The following is a 27,924-nucleotide window of genomic DNA, read 5'->3' as shown; positions in this document are numbered from 1 at the left end:
TTGCCTTTTGTTTCAAGATTTTCAACAAAAGGCTGCGGGAGACCATTTGTGAAATAGGTGGTTTCCATAAACATTAGGAGTGTTAAGTGCTTCAGGCGGGATTACTCAGGATGTGACTTTGCCCACACACATTTTAAGAAGTGCAGTGCGTGGCACTTGCTTTTCTTTCTCAGGAGAAGCAACCCTGTTCAGCTTTATTGCGCTCCACAGATATTGGCTGTAGTTGCAGCAAGCCGGGCTGCTTCCAGGGAAAGCTCGCTCCCTGACGCTGCTGCTTCTCTTCTGGGCGCTGGAGGGGGGGGGATAGGGCTGGAGCCGGGTTTTCCCCTCTCACTCCTGCAGCCAGGGGGTCTGGCTTAATAGACTGCATTAAAGTATAAACAACGCTTTTATATGTACTGGGAAAGAAAAGAAAGAAGTTTGACTCCCTTTATTGTGATATTTGTTTTAATACGGTGGTCTGGAATATCTCTGAGGTATGCCTGTATTTCTGATACACCCACAAGGTAAAAACATGAGGAGAAATAAATATAAATAAAATAAAGTTTTGTGTTCATTCATGGCCAGAACTAGCTTGTAAATATAGGAAGCAAGGGTACAGCCAGACTTCTGAAAGTGATTATTGACACCAACTCCTACAGACAGACATCAGAGACAGCTGAAGGATCTGCACCACATCTTTATGTTCTGGTGACAGTTTGCAAACAATATACTGCAGTGACTATATCTTGTACTTAGTAGAATATACACTTTATTTTTTTTAAGGGGGGGAAATCCAACAATTCAATACAGTCAAAACTTTACATTTTTAAAACAAAAGCATTCTTTTTAAAAAGACACTTAGCAGAGAGACTTACATACCCAGACAATCCACAATCAGAGAGCTCATATCCTTAATTCTATCATTTAGAAAGTGTCATAAAAATGAATACCAGGTAGGCTTTGAATATGAAAATGTGTTGTTTTTTTCTTACCAGGATTATCATTTTTAAGTCCTTTCAACAGTCATCCATTATTCATTTGTGTGTACAGGAAAAAAAATGGGTAGGGATAGACATTTTTACCCTGATGTTTTTATAAATGGTAACGATCCTACTATGTAGTGCCTTAAAATCCATGACTGAAAAGCATTTTATATACTAATCTACACACTTTCACTCAGTACATACTGGAACACATCAAAGAGAAATGCAAATGTTATACAGCAAAAACAAAGAGTAGTTTTGACCAAAAAAGGTCACATTTTATATTGCAGTCACATTTCCCCTTTTAATGACAAATGGAGATAAACACTCACCTGATGCTCCAAATGAACAGAATGAACTAAAGACAATGAAACTCCTGAGTAGTTAATCTCTCTAACTATGGAAAAATAACATAGCTACGCTGCAGGATTATCTGAGAACATATTTTTAAAGGGACACTGTATCCAGCTATGTTATAAGCAGACCAAGCTTTCCATGCCAATGATAATGTAGTTTTAACAGCAGAAATAATGTCACTAAGCTGGAGAAATACTAAGGGAAGTATGTTGCATGCAACAGATGCCAATGTAGAATACTGACAAAAAAAAATATTTCCAAATTCATCTACCTTTTTTTATGGCTAAGCTACCATAAACCTAATGTATAGTGTGCTGAATGACAATTCATACCAGGCTGGTGCAAAGAGCACGTATCAACACAACATTCAGAGTAGTTTGCGTTTCTGAAATCATCATGTGCTTTTTGTCAACAGAAATTAATGCATGAGGATACTAACTGGCAAGATAGGCTTGCCTCCAAACAAAACCAGTTTAGCATGATTATGAATAAACTCAGTGACCACAGAAATAGCTCCCATGCCAATTCTCAGTGTCTCTGCTTTTTGTGGTTTATTAAACATTTTGTAAATAGAAAGCATCACAAACCAAAGCTCTACAATAATTTAATTTTGCTTGATTTCTGCAGTTTTCTAAGAAACAAAATCCTCAAACCATGCTACATTAAAATATCTTAATGAGTTTGCAGAGGTTACAATGAAAGCACTTATTACTCCAGGAGGACTGAGATTAATATTAAAGTGTATTTACATATTTTGTCGTACAAAATACAGTATTCCAATAATCATGTTATTACTGTGTTTCAGACACAAATGGAAAAACACTACACTTCTGCTATTCTGGACCCAACTAAACACCTTGCCAGCTGATGCTTCAAAGCACAAGTTAATTGTTATCCTAGTTCAGCAAAACAATACAAAGAACACCTCAGCCTCCGTTTTGTATTAGGAGGCTGCCTTGCTGATTAATTCAGATAAAGTTCACACGAAAGCATTACTAGGAACCACAAGTAAGAACCATGTGCATTAATGGAGCAGTGGGGGAGGTTATGTGTGGGGAAAGAAGTGTTATTAAGAGTCTGAAAAATAGAATTATTATATTCCCTCCTCAGCCTCACCTTCTTTTCATTTTAATTAGATAGTACAAGTTCACCAGAAAGATAATCAAATTGACAAGCTTTCACATCAAAAGCAATTCTCATTATAAATTAACTCAAATGAAGAGAATTAGTATCTAAAGTTCACAATGAGAATGACTTTGAACTCAGCAATGCCTTGTCTCTTACAACGTTGCATCTTCCTTGCTGGGCATCATCCAGCCAGGAGAGCTTAAACTTGTGTGGTTTTCATAAGAAAGATGTTTAGCAAGGTGGGGTGGACATGCCAGGCATTGCCATTGTGAGGGAATGTAGTTGCCATTAAGTATTTTTATAGGTTCTGTGACAAATTTGGGAAAAACAGATGTAATATATATAGAGTAATTTTTGGAGCCACAGGGGGAGAGAGGGTGTTTTATTCAGACTACACCCAGTGAAATTACTGGACCTAATTTAAGTGAGGTTCGTTAGTTTCAGTGGGTCTATTTTGAGTAAAACATAGTTGTGTAGCTTAGTTGAGTAAAACATCCAGTGAATTCTTCCCTGCTTCTCAGCTTAATGAGATCTGCATACCAGTGAATTCAATGCTGGCTCAGAAATCAGCCTTGCCTTATTCTGTTAATGAAAAAAGTACAAAAGTGTTTTTTAAAGCGGAAAACTGTGTGTGTGTATTGTAGTAGTTGCCATCCTATCAATGCCACATGCAGCGGCGGAGCATATGCCTGCGCTGCCCAGGGTGGGCGTGCTCCCGAGGGGGTCAGAACGTGGCACAGAGGGTGCCCACCCAGGCGCAGGATAGCCACTCGGGTGCACGGAGCGGTGCACGCGCCCTGCAGCTGGGGGTGGAGGGAGCCACTGAGGGCAGACATTCGCCCCCCCCCCCAGTTGTCAAAACGAAGGGGGAAGGGGGGAATGCTGCCAGCAAAGTGGCGCAGCTCCCCCCTTCCCCCAACGGCTTGGGGTAGGCTTCGGCAGCACACCAAATGTCACCCCCCTGAGCGAAGACACCTGAGGCAACCTGCCCCCATCGCACCTCCCTTCCTCCGCCCCTGGCCACAAGCACACCGGGCTTGGGCTGCAAACTTGCGAAACAGTTTTTTGATATTTTATTTTGTTTGTTTTTAAAGAACATGCTTGAACAAGATGAAGCTTCTTCCAAACAAATCTCACTGCTCTATACAGGTCACATCTGTCTTCTCTCTCTAACTGGTTTTCAAACTAAAAAAGGGACAGTAATCAGTTAAGAATTTTCGATTTGCCAGCATTGTCATGGCTATGCACACTGCACAGAGGCAAACCTCAGATCTGTTACAGACTGTGTGCTCCATAATGAGGTGCAGTTAATCAAGGCTGCCTGGAGATGTGTCCATGGATGCCTGAGGCTCCAGCATTGCAGGTGAAGCCAAGCAGGTGTGGACCTGATCAATTATTTGGATGGGAGACTATTGGGGGCAACCCAGCTAGATAGGTGGGGTATAAATAATAAAATTATTCTAATTATTATTATGTATACACAGAATATAAAATTATATATTAAGTGCTTCTGCATGATGTATGTTTGCAAACACATGGTTATCACACTCACAAAATTTAGGTGAGCATTTAAAAAGGCAGATCTAAAAGGGTGCACACATGAAATACATGAAGTAGATATTTAGCTGAAGAGTATATGAATACTAGTGAATCAGTGTACACATTTTTCCAGGAAAGCAGATGTGCATATACAAAAAGATAGATAATGCGCCTTTTTTTCCTTAGCAAAGGTTCAGATTTGAAAGATTTCTGTTACTCTAGAAGTTGAAACAATTCAGTTTTGTATAGCTGCCTTTAGTGGGTGAATCAGCCTCAACATGAGTATATGTGTTAAAACATCCCCAAATTCTGGGATTTTTTTTGTTTTTCGGGTGGGGTGTAGAAAAAACATTGAACTAGATGCTTATGGCCCAGAGGTGTTTAGGAATTCTGTAAAAAAACAACACCATAGATTCTAGTATGTCTTAACTATTCAAAATATATTTGCTCTTAACAATTTTACAGTATCTCTGTAAGCTTTAGCTGCTGGTTCTCTTTTACTGCACCTGTTATCTTGATACCTGACAGAAGGACTGCCCACTAGGGAGTACTAGAAGCAAGCTCTACATCTAGAATACTTGGTTATTCGGCACAATACAGCACAACACAGCACAGAAAGGGAAAGTGCCAATGAATATCTTTTTTAAAAAAACCCACCTGCAAAGACATTGGGAATTTATACAAAACAGCAACCAAGATTAATATCATAGGTTTAATATAAAAACTTATAAAGGCTTCAGCACCCACAGCACTAAATATATGCCTCCATTACTTCTTGAATGAATGATACAAAAGTAATGAATAAGGGAAAACTCCACCAAAATTTCACATGAAACCTGCACAGAGATTGATCACAAAGAACCACAAATTATCCCTTAAACCTAAATCATTGCTCTAGTTGCAAAGTAGAAATCTCACATGACTATTAAAGAATGATTAAAAACCAATAAACAGAGTTAAATGCCTATGCTAAGCCTGTACAATGAAATGAAATCTTTAAGAAAAGGAAGATCAGCTTCTAAATTATTATTTAGAAATTATTATTATTATTCAATTAATTTCATCTATGGATGAAATTCAGTTAGGGGGATATTTTATTTCAATCTCTCTCAAGGGGATGATCATGTACATTAAGATTACCATAACAAAATTCTCTATTATATAGATTATTTGCTTTTGAAGATTTTCTTTCTTGTCCACAATATTTATTAAAAAATTAAAAGTTGTTAACCCTTGGATCTTCAGTGGCATGTTGATAGTAACTGGGTAACCATAAAGAGAGTACTGTTCCCCTCAAACTGTTCCCAGCAAGGTCTGTAATCCTACAGATCACACTCTGGTCATTCCATTATATAATTAAACAGCAGTATGTAGAAGAGTTTGCATACTTATAGCAGGCATCCTGCACTATTTCTTTGGACAAATTAATGTTAAACGTTAGTGCAAATTAAGAACATTATTCTCTACTGTTATCACTATATATTGGTTACCAAGATGAAGAGGAAGGTGGAAGACCTGGTTATGCTAATGATATAATGCATTTTAAAGAAACAAAGTTGTAAAGTCACATGATGTTTAATGTGTCTCATTTGTTTTTCCTGGGAAGAGTATTACAACTACTTCATCTTCCTACACAAAGGTACACGTAAAGTTACACACATAACCTTTGCATCGTGTTGTACAACACATGCAAATCATCCAAGTGACTAACCAAAGCACATTAAATGTGGGAATTCATATTCTATTTCAGTTGTTTTGTGCTATAAAATGGCTGGAGAACTAAAATTATTAACAGCTATCATGAAGAGCGATATATTACATTTCTAATGTAACACACACAGGTATTGGAAATCTGGCTCCAACTTGAAGTTATAAGGGTATGCAGCACATCATTTGGATTAGTACTACAATTCTGATATTTTCCTTCTGTGTGTATTTAATCGTTATACCAATCTTCTCCAACTTTTGAGAGATTCTATAAAGAGCCCACAGTCAATTTTACTAAGTAATATGCACACTGGTGCATTAATTGCAAATAATTAAAATAGTACAGGCAATTTCTTAATTTTGTGGGGATTACGCTTTGAAAACAGCCGAAAATCAGTGTTTTGCAAAATGTAATCTACTAGCATAGTTGTGTTGGGACTTTCCTGTCAAGTCCAACTTCTGAATCTGAAACAGCAATCTTGAAGCCTCTTGTGCTAAGCAGGGATTGCCAGCATTGAACTGTACACCAAAAAAATCCCGTGTTGCCAACAGAGCACTCTAAACAACAACAAGCAACACGTTGGCTAATAATGTACTGACAATATTTTTATAACGTTATACTGTTTCAAAATTCATAAACAGAAAACATGTGCATGGAGTCACAAATTAATAAGAATTGAATAAATGGAACATCCATGCACATGTTTTCTGTTTATGAATTTTGAAACAGTGTAACGTTATAAAAATATTGTCAGCATTGAACTGTAGGCACAATAGTGCCTCTGAGGTCTTCCCATGGTTCCGACAGGCCAAATGAAGCCCCTCTTACTTTCTGCCCTTTTAATGAGCTGGAATGCATAGAGCTGAATGAGGAAATCGGAAGCACTGGAAGCATGATGCTTTTTTCCACTTTCTGTTTTAGCTCCATGTCCTTTGCAAGGCCCAGATTAATTATTCTGGATAAGATCACTTGGAAAAGTGATCTTCTTTCTGTGGGGAGGCTGATCTGGCTGAGGGAAGTGGCCAGAAGGAATGGTGCACTTGTCCAAAATTTCAAATGTGCCCACAAGCCTAAAAAAGTTGGCAACCTCTGTGCTATGCTTTCCTAATCAACTGATGGAAGCCTGCTAACCCAGTCATTAGTCCTATGACAAACTGGTGTGGGTTTTATCCAGTTGTGAAATATATCTATTCTTGACACATTACAAGTTTCATGTAGATCATGTTCAGGGTGTAACTTCTACAGAATTGAAATGCCCTATTTCCACAAGCCATTTTGCTGTCCCTAGGACAGCGACAGGTTCTGCTACCACATAGGCATGCATCTGATGGGATATTCCAACTGTGCTATGTCTGATGCTTCAGATTATTGAGTCCAATGCTCATCATACTATGTTCAGGCACTCAAGTGAAATTCAGAAATCTTTAAGGGAAAAATAGTAGGGGAAAACAGCATAAACGTTGCTTATTTTATTTCTAACATGTACAGGACCAGGTAGAAGTGAAAATCAGCAATTATTCTGTAATTATTCAGTTGGGGCAATCAGAAGGCCACCCCAATTTTGATAAGGGACTTTGGGCAATTTGTTCAGTAAGAAAAAGTAAACTAGATTTTGAACTTGCATCTTCTAGAAGATAGGCAACAGCAGATAAAATGAGTAACTGAGTGAATAACTGAGTCACCCTACTTTCGCAACCTGTCCTTTTATTATACTGCTCCCTCTTCATTACACATCTATGTTTATGAAAGTAAGGAAATAGAAATCTCTTAGGATTATTACAAGGAGTAGATTGTGAAAATGCATCAGCATGCCATCACAATCATTCTATTGTCAGTCAGCAAGCTTAAGAAAAAGTGCTAATTTCAGAAAGTGAGTGTCAGCTTTAATCAGCAGAGAAAATAAGGTGCATCTAACTTGCTAGCATTTGTTAAGATATAGTGCATCTTGGGGTACGTGTTATTTTCCATTACTTCTATTTTAATTGATATGTTGGTTGTATAGTGTACCAAAACTATTTCTTTTTAATCTGTTTTCCACATAGGCTGTTTCTGTTCCAATAGTACAAGATACAATAGATTAACAGAATTTAGCTGCAATATTGATATCCATTCTAAAGCACAGAACAGATATGAAAAAGAAACACAGAAGGAAATCTTGAATAATTATAGTTATATTCCCTTAACACTTGCCCCTTCCTCCCAATAAAGGATCACCACTAATTATTCAAACTGAACTCAAGGACACGAGCACCAAGTGTCATTGAAAAGAGTTAATAACTGTACTGCATGTTGTGGGTACAAGGAAATATAGCAGTACAACAGAAATGTACCCTTAGAGACCTTGGTGTTTTCATCATGCTCAGCCCTTGGGTAGTTCAGAGGGAGGTACTTGCAGGCAAGCAGGGTCATCATCAGTTGTGGAACACCTCACATCTTTCACTATTCATTCTGATGGCAGGTGGTTTCATGTGTAGTTTTTAGTTTCTTTCTGATTTTAAGAGTCTTTAAAGTTGCATCACTCGGAATCGGATAAGTCACTTTAAACAAAGCAAAGCAAGAATATGACTATTTATAAAACAGCATATTGTTACATTCACTCTCAGGGATGTTACCAATTCCCCATTATAAAGGAAACAGACTACTTGGGGAGCATTACACGAGCACTAAAACCACTCCGCTGAGTCAAGGTATCACGAGAGGGAAGAACAATTCTAGGAAATGTATTTTAACTGCACAAAATTAAACTGCTTCCCGTTTCTATCAATGAGCCATGGTAGAGCTTTTCCAACTGTTGATCCATACCCAATACCTGGTGTTTTTTAACACTACTAACGTGACCTCCCTTTAAAAAGTGGGTGGGTGGGCACAAAGGAGGACTGTTACTGGCTGCAGCACATCTAGATTATATTATCCTAAAACAGCAGCAATGTCCCAAACATTGCCTTTAAGAAAAACCTCCATTCTGCCTGAAAGCTAGTTCAGCATTCAGACATTTTTCTCTCCTTGATCATCTTAATCATTAAGAAAGCGTATTACATGCTGAAAAATTTTGCTACAAGGGGATGTGTGCACCTGAACTGGCTCTGCTAAAATTCAAGGTACCCATTTACTTCTGTATTACTGACATTCTTATGTATCCTTGCAACCAGTGACCTTGAAGAAGGTCTCCAGTATTACACCAATGTATGCTGCTTTAGCTGGAGGAGGTTATTAGCAGCTATTAGCAGCTATGGGGAAAGCCTTGTGTGTTCTTTTCAAGATAAGCACTAAAATATGCTTGAGACATGACATGCAGCTGTCAGGGAAACCATATGCAAGGCAACCCAAAAGGATGAATAAATTAAATAGCTTGCAGCAAGGTAATGTGCCCCACCCACCTCTTACATTGGTCAGGTCAGAACCAACCCTGTAGCAAAGCATCACTTTAATGGGTCTAAAGCAAGCTCTCCCAGGACTAATATTGCCCTACAACTCTAGGTCACAAATATTGTGGCTCATTACTTTTTAATAAAAATAAGAATATACTCCTTTGAAGAATTAAGTGCAGGAATTTACTATAATGAATTGAACCTGTAATTTAAGTGAATATGGTTATTTTCTCAACAGCCACTCATATTAGTTAAAAAAAACTAATGCAAGTGATTTGGAGACAAATTGCTTAAATGAAAGTTTAAAAAATCCAAATCAATTAAGAGGAAATGCTTCCATTTTACAATATGCAAAGGAATTTATAATTTTTTTCAGAAGTAATACCCCCACAGCAGTGTTGTTTGGACAGATACACAGCTGATAAGGTTGCAATCTAAACCCCACTTATTTGTAAGTCCAATTGCATTCAGCAGGACTTGCTTCTGAGTAGTCACGTTTAGGATTGAAGCCAAAGCCTCATTTCTGCCCAAAAGAATCAAAAGGCCCAGAACTGAAAAGAAGATTCATACTTGTTCCCAAAGTAAGAGAAAACTATCAGTCCTGCACATCATATTATTTTATATGTATAACTAGGAAAAGGGAGCAATTACAAAATTATTTCAGCATGATTCCTTCCACATTATATGATTTGTTTTATAGCAAAATACTTTTGAACCATTTGCCTTCCATTCCAGACATGACAGCAGTAAAACACCTGCCAGTCTAGCAACATAGACAGATTTATTCCTCAAGTCATCAAATTAGTGTTATTTGATTAGAAACACCAAATTCTTAAAATGTGTTAAATTTGTTTTTTTAAAATATTAAAAATTGGCATATTGCAACACAAGGATCAGAAAGCGCCTGACCAAGTTGTGTCAGAAGAAGTGGATACTGTTCACGGTTACAGAACCGAGCTACAAACATTAGTCTCTGTTGAAACAGAGCAAGCCAAGGAACAAAGTAAGGGAAAAGGGTTTGCTTACAAGGGTCCATATCTGCTCTCATATTTAGAGACAATGTTCTTGCATTTTCCCATCTCCTTTCGCAACTCTGCCACCTCGGTCCTCAGAGCTGTATTCTCCTTCTCCAGAAAGGCAGCTCGGACTGTGATCTGGTTCTCTTTCAGGCGACGAGCATCACGAGATCGTTTGGCTGCCACATTATTCTTCTTCCGCCTAGTCCAGTATTTTTCATCCTAGAGTGAAAAAAATCAGTTCAATAGTGAAATACTTCAGGTATCAAAAAGTACCTACCATATGCCTCTTCTTATGAACAGCTATACAACCCAGCCTAGCAAGAGTTATCCATGCCCTAGCAACATCCAGGAAAATTGCTGTGTCTCATATGTGGGGACTACTCAGAAATCTGGCACAGGAAACAATCTGCTAGATTGAACAGTCCTGATCAACAGACAGAACACATCTTAAAACAGCTCCAGTGGTTACCATCCACTTCAACAGCTGGGTTTACTTATATAACAGGATTTAGTGGGACATACTGTAATTTTGCTTTATTTGATCATAGAGTCATATAACTGTAGAGTTGGAAAGGACCCCAAGGGTCATCTTCTAGTCCAACCTCCTGCAATGCAGAAATCCCAACTAAAGTATCCATGACGTATGATCATCCAAGCTTTGCTTAAAAACCTCAAAGGAAGAAGAGTCCTCCACCTTCTGAGGGAGTCTGTTCCACTGTCAAACAGCTCTTACTGTCAGAAAGTTCTTCCTACTGTTTAGTTGGAATCTCCTTTCTTGTAACTTGAATCCATTGGTTTGGGTTCTACCCTCCAGTGCAGGAGAAAACAAGCTTGCTCCATCTTCCATATGACAGCCCTTAAGATATTTGAAGATAGCTGTCATATCTCCTGTCACGTTTCCTCTTATCCAGCCTAAACATATCCAGTTCCCTCAACCCTTCCTCATAAGACTTGGTTTCCATACCCCCAATCATCTTAGTTGCCCTCCTTTGCTTAAGTTCAAGCTTGTCAATACTGTATCCAATTGTAGCACCCAGAACTGGACACAGTACTCAAGATGTGGTCTGACCATGGCAAAATAGAATAATTCTATTACTTCCTTTGATCAGGACACTATACTTCTGTTGAAATATAGAAATATGCTTGACCAAATGCTGGTAACACTTAAAAATACGTATATAAATATACATATATACACATATAGCATGTATATGTGTATGTTAACACACACACACATACGGTAGTTGCTAGAGAAGGATGAAGGCATTTTCACATTGCGCATACCTCTGTACCAAACAAACAATACAATGGGTCAAAAGGGGTCAGCTGATTTACTAAAAAAAAGGGGCGGGAGCTGTAGGAAATACCAGTACTATGAACCAGAACAGCAAAGTAGTGAACAAACCAGCTTCCAATAACCTTTTCATTATTACCTCCCATCTATGCAATAACTCATTCTAAAAAATTACACATGAACACTGCTCTCTAACTCACATTCTAACACTGTGATAAAAACGAGGTGTTACCTTTTGGTCTTCCGGGACAAAAACTTTCTTGGCTTTTTTAATCATGGGCTGTGGTTTCAGGTCCTCTTCAGCAAACTTATGCTTTCTAGGGTTGAAGAGCTCACCTCCTGGAACACTGGACAGCACTAAATCAGCAGGGTCAGGGTTGAAATTCACATCAACCTCAACACACTCTGGATCAACAGGGCTGGGAGTCAGTCTCTCGTTATCTGGTGAGGATTCTGGCAAAGAAAAAAAAATTGAAATAGGAAGTCAGTGTGAGGAACATAGCAACAAGGAAACCAAAGGGTCAAAAGCAGCCCCTTTATTTAATGCCTCCACTTTTCCTTCCAGCTCAGCCAAACACACACAGGCTTTGTAAAAGAGCATGCTCTGTCTGAAAGTACACTTAAAGCTTACAACAGACTTACACTACTATCCCAGCGTTAGGGTATGTCTCTGTGCAAAGGTTCCAGAAGCACAATTAATGCAGTGGAGGTCTAGTTCTAACGTTACTTTCATTCATGGGGGGGGGGGGGGGCGGCGCACCAAAAAGTCACTTAGGCAGAGCCGCTGTAGTTGATGTAGTGTAAAAGCAATGCACTAGCAGTGATAATGAGCTATACTGCAGAAGCAATGCAAGTTACACAGACAAGTTTAAGCTGATTTGCTACAGCTGTTTTAACCAACCATCTCCACTTTAAATGAAAAAGCATTAAAGGACAACAGGCAAATATATCCTATTGATTTTCTGATTACGAAATATTCAGATTGGCATCATTACACATACCTGCACTTGTGGTAGTTTCTGATGGCTGGAAAACCACTGTGGAAGATGATGAGAGTGGGGTGGTAGCAGCAGAAACACTGGCAGGTTCTTTTCCTTCCAGCTCAGCCACAGGCAGCAGTGGGTTCTGGTTCAGATCCAAGTGAGTAGGACTGGAAGGGATTCCATTCTCCAACAGGAACTCATCCAGATCCATGTACTCCAGGTGGAAAGATTCCCCATCATAAGGAATTGTTTTGTCCCAGATGGGAGGCATGAGGGAGGCAGAGACTGCCATTGTACTAGCAGCTGCCGCTTCATCTTCCTCAAGTTTTTCCTTCTTCTCTTTATCTAAATGTAAAATGAAATGATGGTTTTAATCTTATGGAGAATTATAATCGTGGTTCAAACATATACACCACTCAATTACTCAACAATATCATGGCCCAATACACTTATCAGAAGGCACATGATAGGTGCCAGTACAGAACCATTTAAGATTAGAAAAATCCCTTTTCAAATGGGGGTAGCAATTATGCACAAAATGCAACACTGGACTTTGAGATTAAGCTATCAGAATGAACGTTGGTGTGCACAATCAGCACATAACTATAAATATCTATGTTCACAGCCAAACTCCAGCCCCTCAACTCACAACAAGACCATTAAAACCCTGGATTCTAAGTAGTGTACTATGGTTTCACCAAAGTGAGTGTTTACTTTGTCTGTCTTTGATGCTATGCACTAAGAAGCCACAACTGGCTGACTCATATCCACTGCATGTTTGGAGACATACATTTCCCTTTTATATGTTTACCGGTACATCCAGTCACCAGTGAGGATGTGGCAGATAAGCTGTAAAAGTGTAACTGTCCTAAAAGGCAAGACATGTCCACATAGTGTTAGTAAATCACATGAAGATAAACATTCTAACTTCCCAGCTACTACTGCCATGTTACATTTTAGAAGTTTATATGTGATCAACATATGGCAAAGCATTTTAACATGTTTCTTTGACAGTGCAATTGTTTGCATGTTTACTCAGAAATAAGCCTCAATGTGTTAAATGGGACCTACTTTCAATATATAGAATTGCAGTCCAAAAACAATAAAAGGGGGGAAAACATTTGTCAATGTTTAGTGACACGGAGACAGGCTCTGTACATGGATCTTATCATTTTTTTATTAGTGGTGGCCATACAGGAAATTGTGAAAACCTGGAAGACAGCTCTAAGATACATAATACAGTGGTTCTCAAACTAACCCAGGATATTTTCGGCCAAACTTTTCCCACTGGTGTGGACATCAAGAAGTGCAACAATAATTAATAATTAAAAAAACCCAGAGTGTGTGGACTCTTATATAGCAACTGTGCACACACAAACATTAGATCTGAAACAACCCATTTGCAAAATAATGCCCCTCTCTGGAAAACCTATTAAAAAAAGCTTGTTTGGCTGGCTGAAGTGGTGGTGAAAGGGGAGAAGAGGGTTTGCATATTTAGTCTGTAACAGTATGTATGCATGATACTTGTTTTCATGTTTTTCTCCTTTGCTTTAACTGAAATTATTAAAAAAGAAAAGAAAAAAGACTTAGGAAAATCAGTTGACTTCTGAAAACATATGTAGATGTAAAAAGTTTTATTACAGTAATAGAAAACAAACGGCAAGAATTAGGAAAGGGCTGCAGCAGGCACAATGCTGGAGCATCTACTTTGCATTAAGTATTTCAAGTAATAAAAGAACCACCTTCCCATAAGATTTTAAACAAAGCCACACTGCATGCTTCACCCAGTACACAAGATCACATACTTTTGGGTGTCCATTATTTTGAGTGTCAAATCTACAGCACTCCAGACCTTCTGCACAGGGAAGGAATTTTATCACCTAGACTAGAAACCAGGGAGCTTTGAGAAAATAAAAACAGGGCTCCAGTGACGTCCAAAACTGGAGGAAGGCTAACATTTACTACTGAGGTTAGCAAACTGTCCATTGTAGATTTTCTTCTTATCTACCATGAGTAAAAATCTACCATCCATCCAGATTCAGACAGGTGTTGTGGAACCAGGTGAATTGCAAGAGACAAATGCAGGTCAGCCATCCTTGCCACATGTACAAAACGAGATTTACATTCACATCCATCTTGGAATGTTGATGGAGAAATGTGCATGCAGGTGTGTCACTTGGGAAGGGCGGTTCCAGAACACGTATGCATGCTTACGTTAATCAGGAGGACCTCCATCTCCGGAATACCACGAAGCATCAAAACAACCAGGGCAAATGCCTCCCCCTCACTTCCCCCCACGCGACTCAACCTTGAATATTTGCAAAGAGTATTCGCTTGAAGCCCTGACGAAATCCCCATCTGTGGTCTCCAGATCGTTTCTCTGGATCGGGAAGGGTGGCGCAGCGAAGAGAGCGCCTGGCCTTTCCGTGTGTAGTTTTGGCAGCCACGCTGCCACTGTGGTTATGGGGAAACGGGAGATCAAATCGGCCCCTCAACGCTGCGGGAGGAGCCGTTGTTTTGCCTCCTCCGCCACGACCCCTTGCGGTGCCACCCGAGGCACGTTTGCACGGCGAGGCTTGCTCCCTCGTAAGCGTGCAGGAGGGGCTGGTGCTGCTCATCTCAGGCGCGTAAACAAGCCGCCCGGATCATGGCAGGCGAAGGACAAACCGGGGCGCCAGAGCGCCGCAAAATGGATGCGACTCTGCGCGCGCCGTTCCCCTCCAACCCTCCTGCTCACTCCACAGCGGCCACCCTGCCCGGAGCCCCCCGCGCTCCCGCCGCCGCCCTCACCGAGGCGCGTGTCCCGCGGCGGGTTTTCCATCAGCTTCTTCAGCACCAAGGGGAAGGCGCCCGCCAGGCCCCGCTCCTGCTGCGCGGCTCCCGCGGTCCCCGCCGCTTCCTGGTGCGCGGCACGGCTGGACATACTATAACCAAGCGCTCGGCGAGCGGCGGCGGCTTCCGAGACACCCCCACCCTCCCCGTGAAGGCCCTGAGAGGAGCGGGCGGCGGCGAACGAGGCCAGCTGAGGGGGCGCCCGCGAAGCGAGAGGGAGGGGCCGACCCGCCACCACTCGACACCACCGAAGGCAACTGCGCGTGCGCCGCTCCGGACGGCGGCTTCTCCGGGGGGGGGCCCGAGGCGCTTTTACTATTCATGAGCCCAGCGTCGCCACCCTCACGTTCTGCGCCCTGCGATTGGCTAGGGCCTCCGGGAAGGCGGGGCTGGCCGCCAGGCACGTGCAGCGGAGGGGTGAGTTTCTCATTAGCATGGGGGCCCCGCCCTCCGCGCTGGCGGGTTTGCTGCCGAGACGCCCTATTGCTTTGCGCGCTACGCGCACCCGCGGCTCTGACCTTAAGTGAGCCTTGAAGCGAAGGGTGCGCGCCAGGGTAACCAGCAGAGGGAGGCGGCGGAGCCCTTTTCACCTGCGTGGGAAGGAGAGGGAGTGAAAGGTGAGGGGACCAAAGGGGTGCCGGGACGACGGAGGGGCCCAGTGGGGCAGCCCCGAAAAGAGGAGCTTGGCGTCTTTAGAGGTCACAAAGCTCGCCGAATTGGAGGCCAGCAAGCGCATTCACAGGAGCAACGGCAGCAACAACAATGAGGCTTCCAAAAGGGAGCCCCTCACACCCTCTGCAGGAAAACACGAACACGCACAGTTTGTTCTTTCACCTACCATACACACCACCCATACGCCTCTGAACCGCGTTTAACAATAGCATCCACCCATTGTCAGAGAATCGTAAAGTTGGAAGGGACCCCCGAGGGTCATCTAGTCCAACCCCGTGCAATGCAAGCATCTCAGCTAAAGCATCCATGGCAGATAGCCATCCAACTAAAAACCTCCAAGGAAGGTTGTCAATGGGAAGTTTCCATCATATTTAAATAATTTATTCTCCACTTTTTGAGTTATTTACCTGCAAAAGAGCTTGCAATATTTTGTAAAAGTACAGCGATACAGAAATCCATTTAAATAAAACCTTTTAAAACAGGGTATGTATGCCCCCCCCCCCCCTGGCTTAAAAAGGCAACAGAGTCGTTTCTCTCCTCACTGTGTTTCAAGTGCTATTCGCTGCACACATCAGAGATGGGGCCAGAGTGTCTGCACCCGATGCACATTACCTAATTTTCCTTGTTCCTGGAATTCTCTGAACTCCTGTTCAAGGAAGGAAAGCGTATCAAACAGGAGTATTTCTCAACAGACTGGATTTAGCTAATGGCATATGCACGGGTGTCACTGGTCTAAACCACTGAGCCTAGGGCTTGCCGAACGGAAGGTGGGAGGTTCAAATCCCCGTGATAGGCTGAGCTCCCGTTGCTCAGTCCCAGCTCCTGCCAACCTAGCAGTTCGAAAGCACATAAAAGTGCAAGTAGATAAATAGGTACCGTTCCAGCAGAACCCCAGAGTCGTTCGCGACTGGACTTAACTGTCAGGGGTCCTTTACCTTTACCTTTTATATGCACCTGGCTTTAAACACCAGTGGTGGGAACATTGGAGGCTAGTCCATTTACAACCAGACCAGGGGGTGGCAGTGATTGTCAGACTTCTGCTCCTTAGTCCCAGTGTTGCCTAGGTAGAATTTAGCAGGGAGGAGGTTGCAGACAGAAACCAGTATTAGTTGCCTTCACCTATTACTGGCTCTGCTTCTGCCTGCCAAAGGTTCTGGGCTCAATATACTGTTGGCTTCCTTGCCTTCCGCCCTGCAGATCCCAGTGGACCCCAGCCTCCACTGGGTAGGAGTGCACTAGAGCCAAAGTAAGCAATAATAGGTACATATTGACAGTCAGAAACAACAAACAATTCTTATAATTACAATTCAGTTCACATAAGAATGAATCGTGAAAGATTTAATTCACCCATTGTTGGAATAAACAAATTAATATAATCTAGAAGTTGTGAACTGTACTAAAATCTTGGAAGACACACTAGCATCAAATGTGCTTGTAAAATTCATCTCAGACCATGCCTAAAAGTCTGCGGACCTAAATTTCTAGAACTGGGAATGCCTTCCTTTGTGTCCATCCCTTTGGGAATTAAGATCTTGAATTTAAGCCCCACTAGTGGCATTAAGTGTTATGGCACTTTCCTGCCAAAAATATGTGTCAGGCCAAATCACCTGAGGTTTTCAAGCAAACCTCTCTTCATCAAGCTTTTGGGTTCAGAACTATTATGTGGCTATTATTGTGTACCTAGTGTTTCATATTATGTATTTGCTTTATGTGTATGTATTACAGTATATGCATTGTTAGTTTGTAGTATTTGCTTTCTGTAAATCAGTTTAAGTGTTGTTTGGCAGAAAAAATGTTTTTTAAAATAATTTGCAGTGAAAGCCTATGCCTACTCAGAAGTAAGTCTGACTGAGGTCAGTGGAATTTACTCCAAAGTGAGTATAGAATTGCAGCCATAAGTGTCCCTACTCACTTCCTGGAGACTTTTCAGAAACAACAGAAAAGAGTACAGTCTAAAACCACCTGCTGCTTGCGATAGAAGCAAGCAAGCAGAGGTATATAAAGTCAAGAGAAGACCTTTATTTTCATAGTTGCAGGCCTCTCTTCTTCCAGTGGGCAGAAGCAAACTGGAGATTAACTGAAAATCCTGCTTGTAATATATATGTTTTAAATTTCTACTTTTTTTACATGCATGTAACCTGTTTCTCATTTTTTCAGTATTAACTTTGGTTCACTACATTCACATACAAAAAAGTCCTCATGAAAATTGACCAGCATTTTTAAGTGAGTTTGTTTTCTAATATCTGTAATGTTTACGCATTTTTGTCCACTATATTGCATTATGTCCAACCAGAAGCTTTTGCAGGGCAATACTGAAAGCAGGATTGCATGTAACCGCCCCGACGCCACCATAAATGTAAATAATCATGAATTAATTAAAAAAGGACATACCATATTTTCCTGTGTATAAGACTAGGTCCCCCCCCCTAAAAATGTCAAAAATTGGGGGGCGTCTTGTACATGGATACATCTCCCCCCCCCCCATTTTCTTAAATCAGAGTCTCCCAAAATAGGGGGCGTCTTATACATGGGGGCGTATTATAAACGGAAAAATACATTATTTTGCTACTTTTACAAATGGGTACTGTTTGGTTCATGTACAGTATGGCTTACAGAGTATTGGTCTGCAACAGGAGTCACAATATTGCCTTGCTCTCAGTCTACCTAATTACAATCAAGCATAGAAAGCTGTTTTATTATATTTATGGCTAGTAAAGCTTCTAGGGTAGTTTGAGGCAGCTTGAGACAGGTGAATTTCCTCGGGCGGTGTGTTTCTCAAACTAGTCTGGGACCCAGCAATGAGTCAAGGGCCACTTTCAGGTTGCCGTTGGTGCCACAGCCTGTCCAGTGCCTCCTCACTGGCCTGGGATTAGAATGGAAGGTGGTAAGAGAGGGGAGCTGTTAGAGGAGGAAGAGGTGAATGCAAAAGGATCAGTGAGAAGGGGCAAAGGACACTGAACATTTTGAAATCTGGTGGGATAAGGTACAAGTTGAGTGTGGGCAAACCCTTTTCACTTAAAGCCACTGGATCAGCAAATTCTTCTTAATATGGAGTGGCTGAGTCACAATACACCCATGGCAACTGTTCTTACTTAGCTTGAGGAAAGTTGAATTATGGAACTCCTTGCCACAAGGAAAAAGCTAAGGCAAAGAATTTAGCAATTTCAAAAAATGGATTAGATATCAGTAGAAAGTAATAGTAATTGCCAGCTGATTATGCCAAACTTTACCTCCACCTGCCACTATTTTGGATTTTGCTTGGCTTCTGCATCACCATGTTGTAATTTGTGGGCCTCAGTGATTTTCAGCCATCTCAGGTAAGCCCTGGGAGTAGAAAGCTTGAGAATCCATGTCCTAAGGTACATTGCTACTAAAGAAACCATGGTCCCTAAAGTTAGACCATGATTTTCTCCTGCCTCAATTTCCTCCAGTGAACTGTTCCACCATCAGCCACTTCTGCATTCTATCTGGAAGGTCCAGCTGGACATCATCATTGCTGGGACCGGTGACATTGAAATCCCACTGAAGGCTTGCTGTTTTCAACTGTTTACAAAATGGTTGGGAGAGGAATTATCCCTCAACATGAAATCTGGAGTTCAGACTAATAGGATTAGTGGTAATAAGATTTCTACACAACATCAGCACCTAGCATATTCTAGTGCACAAGGACAACATCATAACCAGGGCACATGTCATCTGGAGATTTGCGACAAGGTGCGTCATCACTCTGCAGACGACACCCAGATCAGTTTATCGTTTTCATCAGAGATCAGGTGAGGCTGCAAAAGCGGTAAGCTGGTATTTGGAGATAGCCACGGACTGGATAAAGGCCAATAAACTGAAACTCAGGTGCAGTTTCTGTTGGTAGGCAGTTCATCTAGCTTATATGGTGTTCTTGAGCCTTTTCTTGGCAGGGTTGTACTCAGACGACAATCTGCAGTGCCAAAAGATTTGGTCTTATATTTAGAGACCCAAATGACTTCTAGCCATAGTTACGTTATGGAAACATCCAGGTTTGACTACTGTAATGCACTATATGTGGTTCTGCCTTTGCCGAATACTTAGAAACTTAAGTTAGTACAAAATACTACATCAAGATTCGTAATTGGCTGGTTGAATGGATCACATCTCAGCAGTCTCAAAACAACTGAACTAGTTAACAATCAATTGCCAAGCACATGGCTTTTATGTTTATAGCCCTTAAACAGCTTAGCACTGGGATACCAGAAGGACTGCATGAACCTGCCCAGATATTAAGGCCTTCCTCAGTTGCTCTTCTGAGCTCCCTTGTCTTCAGAAGTGAGAAAGGTGGTGCTAGATCGGCCACCTCAGCAAAGGTAGAAGAACATAGACATCCAGGCTACTAGCCATTATCCTCCTTTAAAGTCACCCAAGTCATCACATCTCGTGGGAATGAATTCCATAGCACAGTGGTTCTGAAACTTTTTTCTCTGGGCTACACTTTCAGAATAAAAAGTTGTTCGCACCAGCAATTTTTGTGTGTGTAAGAAATACATGGGGAGAGACACCTCATGGCAGTGCTTGATTTGTAACATAGAACACAACTAGTTTATAATATGATAATGGGATATCCAGAAAGTATAAAACAATGCGGCTACATAAGAACACAAATCATTCCCTAAATACAATACTGATTATCCTTGAATCTTCCTGCCATATTGCCATCCTCTCCTGCCACACCAGTGTGGCGCACCACAACCTTTGAGAACCACTGGTCTAAATATATAATGCTGATTAGATCATCTCTATATGTTTCGTCATATTCCTTAATGAGACAGGACTTCTTACCCTTGCAGAAGCCATGCGCCTCTGCTTCAGCAAGAAGTGCTCTTCCATATGCTTGGTAATTTTAGCTTTAATAAAGCTTTCTCCAAACAGATGTTAAGCTAGCTATCTTGTAATTACCAGAAACCCCTTGGTTCTCATTTTTAAAAATTGTGTCACATTGACCACTTTTCAGTCCTCAGGTTTGGAGGCTGATGTTAGGAGCAAAGTATATGTTTTTGTTAGAAGATCAGCATTTGAGTTTTTAAAGAACTCTCAGGTGGATACCATCTGCACCCGGCAATTTGTGAATTTTAAATTGTCCATATGGCCTAGAACTTAATTTCTTGTTAGTACTATTTGCTTCAGTTCCTCAGACTCTCATCCTGCTATAGTTGGTTCAGGTGATCAGATCTGCCCTACATCTTCCACCATGAAAACAGATGCAAATAATTCATTCAGCTTCTCTGCTGAATTCATTCTCATTTTCCTCCCTTAGCACACCTTTCTCTCCCTTATTCCTTCCTAGCCACTTTCCTGCTTCTAATGTGTATTTTGTTGGTCTTCGTGTTTTCTAGTGACCCTTGAATGGCAGGCTAACTGCAACAGCTTGGGAAGAAAAACAAGTACCACTTGCACAGGATGTTCCTCTGAATCCAGGAAAAGGACAAGCAACATTCTCCCAGCCCCATTATTGAGGGGGCTGTGGAGATCAAAGCTGTTGTCACAAAGAGAATGGGAATGGGCTGACAGACAAAAAGTGTTCAGTCGTGTGGGAAGTTTTAGGATGAAACTCAGCTTGTATGGAAGACTGGTGGGTCTGCATAGGAGAAAATATAGAGAGAGGAACCTCGAAAATTCATAGAGCTGTTCTTTTAACTGTGCTGACCTTCCATCAGGTGTTAGACTGATACTCTCAGGCTTGCTTTCCTCATTTTCTTTTTCACCTTGGGAGAAGAGACATCTTTGTATGTCTCTCCTGCTGAGAACAAAGAGCAGGCATGGTTCTTTGTATCTCCATCTTAGTTAGACAGAAGAAAGGATATTTCCTAACAGGTATGTTTTTCCTTTAATAAAATTGGCTTTCTTAATTTCCTAAACTCAGTGTGATTATAATCAAGAGCAAAGTGTGCTTCTCCAGCAAGTTTTCAGTGCTCAGTTCAGCTTCCAATCTGTGTATTAACCCTGCACAATTATTCCAAGTGAGTTCACACTGAAGGAGCTGTAATCATAGACCTTATTTTGGGCAAGCCTGGGCAAATCATATTATTATTAACAGAGAACATGCAAATGCATATAGAAGCTGCCCCAAATGTAAATAAAACTGAATTTAGCCAAACTTTACAGTACTTATGAGACTAAAGCTTCTCTCCAGCATTGCCCCCTAGGCAATTTGCCTAGACCTTAATCTATCTCCAAAACTTTACTTGAACCTTTTAACAGTAAATATATATATATAATATTTATCCAATAGAAGTCAGTAATAATTGTTGTTCTTGTATTTATTTCCTGCCCATCTGACTGGGTTGCCCCAGCCACTCTGAGTGATTTCCAACAAAATATTAAAACACCAAAAAACTGAAACATTAAAAACCTCTCTGTACCGGATGCCTTCAGGTGTCTTCTAAAATTCAGATAGATGTTTATTCCCTTGACATCTGATGGGAAGGCGTTGCATAAGGGACGTGCAACTACTGAGAAGGCTCACAATGCACACAAACCAAAAATAGTACCTTTATGCCCAGAGCAAGAGGAATTTACCTGTGCAGCTAGCTGGCATTCCACATATCCAACCTCTCATTTTAACACCCCCCCCCAGCCTCTATGCATGCAATACTAGTGTGCTCCAGTGAGGTGTCCACTCACTGGCATGCTATCACTGCACCTCAAGGCAGGCCAACCTAGTTTAAAAAAGACGCCAGGTGCATGAGACACTTCACAGCGTCGTTCTTACTTGCCTGGCAACTTATTTAAATCAGGCTTCAGTTCACCAAATGAAAGAGTCGCCTTCTGGCATAGCAGAAACATCCATAGGGTTGATGTTCTGAATTAGTATCCATATTGTGTCATACTACTAGCCCACGGTTTGGCACATAGTGGAGTTTCACATACATTATTTAGGATCTATATGAGCTATTATTTAGGAACATAATGCATAGGAACTGATTTTGCAGCTTTGCTGGACTACACTTTTTGACTTATAGTTCTTTTGGAATTAGTTGTTCTGACTGCCAAGCAGACTAAATGCTGCACCCTAGACTACCAGCTGCACCTTCTTGGTTTGCTTAAAGTCTAACAACTTCAGACTCAGTCCCTTTTTGGTACTAGCCATGGGCAGTAAAAGAAAAAAGGCAGAGAATTCAGTGAGACTCATAACTGGCCCACAATTAAATGTCTGAGAAAATTGTATTTTATATTGGATATGGGAACGGTCAATGCTGATTTAAAAGGAAGACAAATAAGAGGATGATTGGGTCTGAGGGGAAAATATGGAGCCATTCAGGCCATTGGAAAATCAGTTCTCATTTATACTGTATACTAAAATATGTATAGCTGGCTCCATCATCTAAAATATCAATGCAGTGTACAACAAACGATGACCTCTTTGCTTTCTATTGACTGGTGCCTGTATGGAAATAGCCAGATGTTGGAAAACTGGCACTGGACTGAACATTGATTCTTGGTAGTACGGTCAATAGCATTGGCAGATGAACTAACATGTCAGGTCAGAGCAGCAAAGAGCAAACACAACCCCTGTTTCCTTTATAACTTATGGCAAATGTTTATTGAATACATAAATAGTTCAGACTGGCAAAAATCCAGCCAACACTCATGGGAAAATGTGGTGTGATCTTTTAGAGTAATCAAATGAAGCTTTATTACACAGCATGGCAAAAGTCTGTAATTTTATCATGACAAGTTATTTGTTGTTTACTGTTGTAACAGTCGTTTTCTCAAAATGTATCTTCTGTACCATAAAAAATAAATGAAAAACATTATTTTAAAAAGACAGTGAACAACCAAATAGGCAGGTACAGCAAAACATAAATAGAATACAATGTAAGTCTGGGATCCGCCCTGAGATCTTATGATGAAGGGTGGTCTATAAATTATTATTTATATATATATATATATATATATATATATATATGCTTTCGTAGATTTTCACGGGTACAGGAATGCAGGTTTTGGTGTCCTCGGGTGTCTTCCCGTGTAAAAGTTGGGGTGTCTAGGCGACGTTTCGACGAGGTCTCACTCGTCATCTTCAGGCTGGTGCTTTCGGCTTCTTGTTCCAGTAACAAGAAGCCGAAAGCACCAGCCTGAAGATGACGAGTGAGACCTCGTCGAAACGTCGCCTAGACACCCCAACTTTTACACGGGAAGACACCCGAGGACACCAAAACCTGCATATATATATATATATATATATATATATATGTGTGTGTGTGTGTGTGTGTGTGTGTATATATATGTGTGTGTGTGTGTGTGTGTATATATATATATATATATATATGCAGGTTTTGGTGTCCTCGGGTGTCTTCCCGTGTAAAAGTTGGGGTGTCTAGGCACGGGAAGACACCCGAGGACACCAAAACCTGCATTCCTGTACCCGTGAAAATCTACGAAAGCAAATATATATATATATATATATATAATGTTTGGGAGCCCCACTTCTTGGGGGTCTGATCTGATCTAGCCCTCCTCTACAAAAATTCTGCCCCTGCAAGATCACACTGATTTGGGTAGCAGCAGATAAAATAAAATAAAATAAAACAGGCAGCACTGAGGCAGGTAGAGCTAAGCACCCTCATTGGGGTGGTCCCTCCCTGTTCATCAGCTTAATCATGTGATGTGTGGAGAGTGGGTGACAGCTGAACCACATGGATCAACCGAAGGAGGATGCTGTGAACTTGTATGTTCCCGGAATGTGTGTGACTGTGTGTGGATGGCCACACCCACTGCTAGCTTGTGAACCCCAGAAAGGTGATCCAAGGTGAAGGAGGCCATTGGGCGGGAGGAAAGTTACCCATTCCTGTTTTAGAGGAATGAGTAGCAACCTCTCTGTGTGTGTTCATGTGCATTTGCTTTATTTAAGTTACAAAGAACAACGCAAGTAAAAATGGAAAGTTGTTTGCTTAAGGGAGAGGGAGGTTCCCTTGACAACGTTTCAAAGATAGCATAATCTAAGAATTCAGCTTCTGAGTAGCCAAGATAAACCACATCCAGTGAAAAGTAAATCATCGCCCTCAAAGATCTGTTTCCTTTGTATGTTCAAACAAAACCAGAGACAGACAACCTGTAACCTCCAAATGTTACAGGGCTGCAGCTGCCAGCATCCCTGCCCATCAGCCATCCCCGTTGGGGCTGATGGGAGTTGAGCAGTATCACAACATCTGGAAGACTGCACGTTGCCCGCCTCTGTTCTTCACATGTTGTTTATCTAAAATCTGCTAGGTAGTTTCAGTCCTTCGGTACTGAATGTCTTGGAAGCACAATTCATATCCATCAGGAGCTGTGCATTCAGAATTGTGGACCCAATTTTGTGGAACTCCCTCCTAACTAATATCAAGCATCCCCCTGTTGAACCTGATATTTTATTTCAGTAGATATTTTAAATAATTTCTGATTTAATAGTTTTTAACTGATTTAATCTGTATTGTTATTTGTTATTTGTTATTTGTTGAACTTGATGTAAACCACTTGTTATAATTAGGTAGTATATAAACTGTCAAAACAACCACCTATCAGAACAATTACGTACTATTTGATTCTGGATTAACTGTCTGGTCTGCATAATTTTTTCTCTTGGGTGCAGTTCTAATTATTTTGCCAGAGCTACACTGGACCTCCTGTTTCCAATGATCTTTTACCGTAATATCAAATAGTTCTGGGGGGCGGATGTCACAAAACAGACATCTGGCTCCATTTTTATACCAGTGGCTTGTTGCAAAGGTTTCTGAAAGGAAGAAGTAGAGGACGAACAAGACAATGACAAAAGGAAGATGCTAGAGGGACCTAAAAAACAACACGTATTCTCCTTTAGTCCCATTTTCATCATGGCACAACATTCCAACTGAACTTTTGCCATCATCACTCTCCTGTTGCCACAGTCAGTTCACATAGCAGGCAATTTCTTTCAGCAGGCTTTCCCCACTGCATCAACTCACTACATTGCCCCACAAAAATCTCCCTTATTGCACATATTTGGGACCCTGAAACGACCACCAGCTTGTGTTATAGTAACCAGGACCATATCTAAAATAGGCACCACAGCATTTAGACGAGTTCCTGGCCAATAGCCAGAAATACAGCGAGCGACTTAAAAACAACCCCCAAACATATGCCTACATAACGGGAAAGAGAAAGCTCTATTTCATATGGGAGGTGGAGGGAGAAGCAGCAACTTATGCCTCAGATACAGCGCCATAAAACGACGTGACACTGATTTAAACCTGTGGGATCGTCGACTTGCTCTCATTGGAAGCCCTTTGACGTTGCTGTTGTAGTAGTAGCAATTTATTATTTATACCCCGCCCATCTGGCGGGGTTTCCCCAGCCACTTTGGGCGGCTCCCAATGGAATATTAAAAACATGATAAAACATCAAACATTAAAAACTTCCCTGAACAGGGCTGCCTTCAGATGTATTCTAAAAATCAGACAGTTGTCGTGGTCATGATCCGCCGGAGCTGAGCTTGCGGAATTAAAAGGTATGGAAATCCTGGGAGTTTTTTATGCCCAAGTAGAACGGCTCCAGCAGCAGCAGCAGTTGCTTGAGCTGAGAGATCAAACCGGACCATCCACACAAGACACCCACCACGTATCTGACAGCTTCTTCCGAAGTCACCGGCCGCCCCCTCCCCGACCCATACCTAATGTAGCAGCACCAGAAAAGTGTGGCTCTCAGCACGTGTTGCTCCTCTCGACTTTCCCGATCCTCGTGGCTTAGGTCGAATTAAAGAAGAGCCAAAGCTAATATATATATTATGCCGCCACCCCTCCCTCTCCCAATCTGGCTTGGGGGCAAAAGGAGCCCACCCTACCTTTCAGAGATCCCGTCCAGGGCACAGAGTACTCCAGAAGAGACTTCAGCACTTCAGGAAAATCCATGGCAGGAGGGGCTCCGAGTCTGCTGCAGCTGGACATTTCCCGCCTTGGGCTGGGGAAGGACGATCCCGTTTCTTCTTCCCAAGAGAAGGGCCGGCCGCGTGTCTGAGCGCGGAGAACGGGCTTTCAGCAGAAGTCACAAGAGGAGCCCGGAGCTATGTTGCTCAACAACTCCTGGCAGGGGGAGGCTGCCAGAGCAACAGCCAATCAGAGACGGACGCAGCCCAGAACTCTTCAGCCCGCCCCGCCCACTCCCCGCTGGCCAATGGCAAACAGGGCCGGGCCGCTCTGCCAGGGCTGGTTTACAGGGCCCGCTGCAGCCAATCAGGCCCTAAAGAACTGGGCCGGTTACCTAACTTGCGAGAGGAAATGGGCTCGGTCGCAGGAAAGGCTTAAATCTCAAGTGTGAAGAGACGGGCAAGAAATCAAAGGAGGATTCTGACAGTCGGCGCAACAAGTCTATCACAACCATAAAGTACAATGCCAAACTCAGGCCAGTAAATCATAGGTTGCTCTCTCGATCAGGCAGAATAAATGCATTAGTTGCCGTAGTTCCTCCTGGTTTGTTTTGTTTTCAGACTGTGGAGCGGCTTTGCAAATCATCCGTCTTCTTAGGAAGGGGTTCTCAGCGTGACCCTGGAAGCTGCCACCTCTTAACCAGTATTTCTGATTTCTCCATCAGAATACTGTAGGCAACATTCTATATTTATTTCTCATATGCTACTCAGTGTCTTGTGTGGGGTCATGACCCATAGGATCAAAGTTCTTAGTCTTAAGTTAGATAAACCTTAAGTAGTATAATCACAATTCTATCTCTTGGATAAAACCCCATGGTACCTAATTCAGTTACCTAATATATGACCTGGCAATAGAAGCTGCAAGGCAGAAGCAGTAGAGTTTGTTTGTTTGCTTGCTTGCTTCTCTTTGCAACAAAGCAGTCTTTCAGGTGGAATCACAACTGCTGCCCACAAACTAATTCTGTGCTCCCATTCTTCATAAAGAAGATGACCACCTGCAGTTCAAATGGTTCATCACACGCAAATTCCAGCAATTCTTGGAGTGAGTGTGTGAGAATTGCACTGTGGGGTCCTTTAATCTGGCCTGGGTGTGGAGTAAAGGAATCATAGGGAAAATTAATTGCCATGTGTAGAGATCCACATTCTGCAT

The 27,924-nt window shown here is 41.7% G+C and overlaps 1 protein-coding gene and 1 long non-coding RNA gene across 5 annotated transcripts; one reads left to right on the top strand and one right to left on the bottom strand.

Annotated features, from left to right (window-relative positions):
* Positions 1–728: 728 nt before the first annotated feature.
* TEF (TEF transcription factor, PAR bZIP family member) lies at positions 729–26,961 on the bottom strand. 4 transcript variants are annotated; one of them, XR_014555919.1, is made up of 6 exons: positions 26,694–26,961; positions 12,380–12,706; positions 11,611–11,831; positions 10,092–10,303; positions 6,821–8,234; positions 729–6,404 (listed from the first exon to the last, which is right to left on the bottom strand). XR_014555919.1 is itself a non-coding variant. In XM_083701833.1 (5 exons), the coding sequence occupies exons 1-5, from the start codon at positions 26,794–26,796 to the stop codon at positions 8,213–8,215; spliced, it is 885 nt and encodes a 294-aa protein (XP_083557959.1). In that variant the 5' UTR covers positions 26,797–26,961; the 3' UTR covers positions 729–8,212. The 4 variants fall into 4 exon arrangements, 2 of the variants coding, with proteins under 2 accessions (XP_083557959.1, XP_083557958.1); XR_014555920.1 differs by lacking the exon at positions 26,694–26,961 and adding an exon at positions 15,152–15,485; XM_083701833.1 differs by having other exon boundaries at positions 729–8,234.
* On the top strand, positions 16,779–21,750 carry LOC310826672. Its single transcript, XR_014555921.1, has 2 exons — positions 16,779–19,638; positions 21,229–21,750. It is a non-coding gene; the product is annotated as an uncharacterized lncRNA (long non-coding RNA).
* Positions 26,962–27,924: the final 963 nt, after the last annotated feature.

Source organism: Podarcis gaigeae, assembly GCF_964106915.1.
Source record: "Podarcis gaigeae genome assembly, chromosome: 10".
In the NCBI taxonomy this organism is placed as follows: domain Eukaryota; kingdom Metazoa; phylum Chordata; class Lepidosauria; order Squamata; family Lacertidae; genus Podarcis; species Podarcis gaigeae.
Note: the sequence above shows the minus strand (reverse complement) of the source record. Positions and strands in the feature narration are given on the sequence as shown.

Bases quoted from the DNA above. Each gene is read 5' to 3' on its own strand.
- TEF (XM_083701832.1), bottom strand. From the start codon at position 15,284: ATGTCCAGCCGTGCCGCGCACCAGGAAGCGGCGGGGACCGCGGGAGCC. The intron at 11,832-12,379 runs GTATGTGTAATG...TTTCTTTGCCAG, and splicing joins AGAAACTACCACAAGTGCAG to AATCCTCACCAGATAACGAG. The intron at 10,304-11,610 runs GTAACACCTCGT...TTTTCACTCTAG, and splicing joins TTGTCCCGGAAGACCAAAAG to GATGAAAAATACTGGACTAG.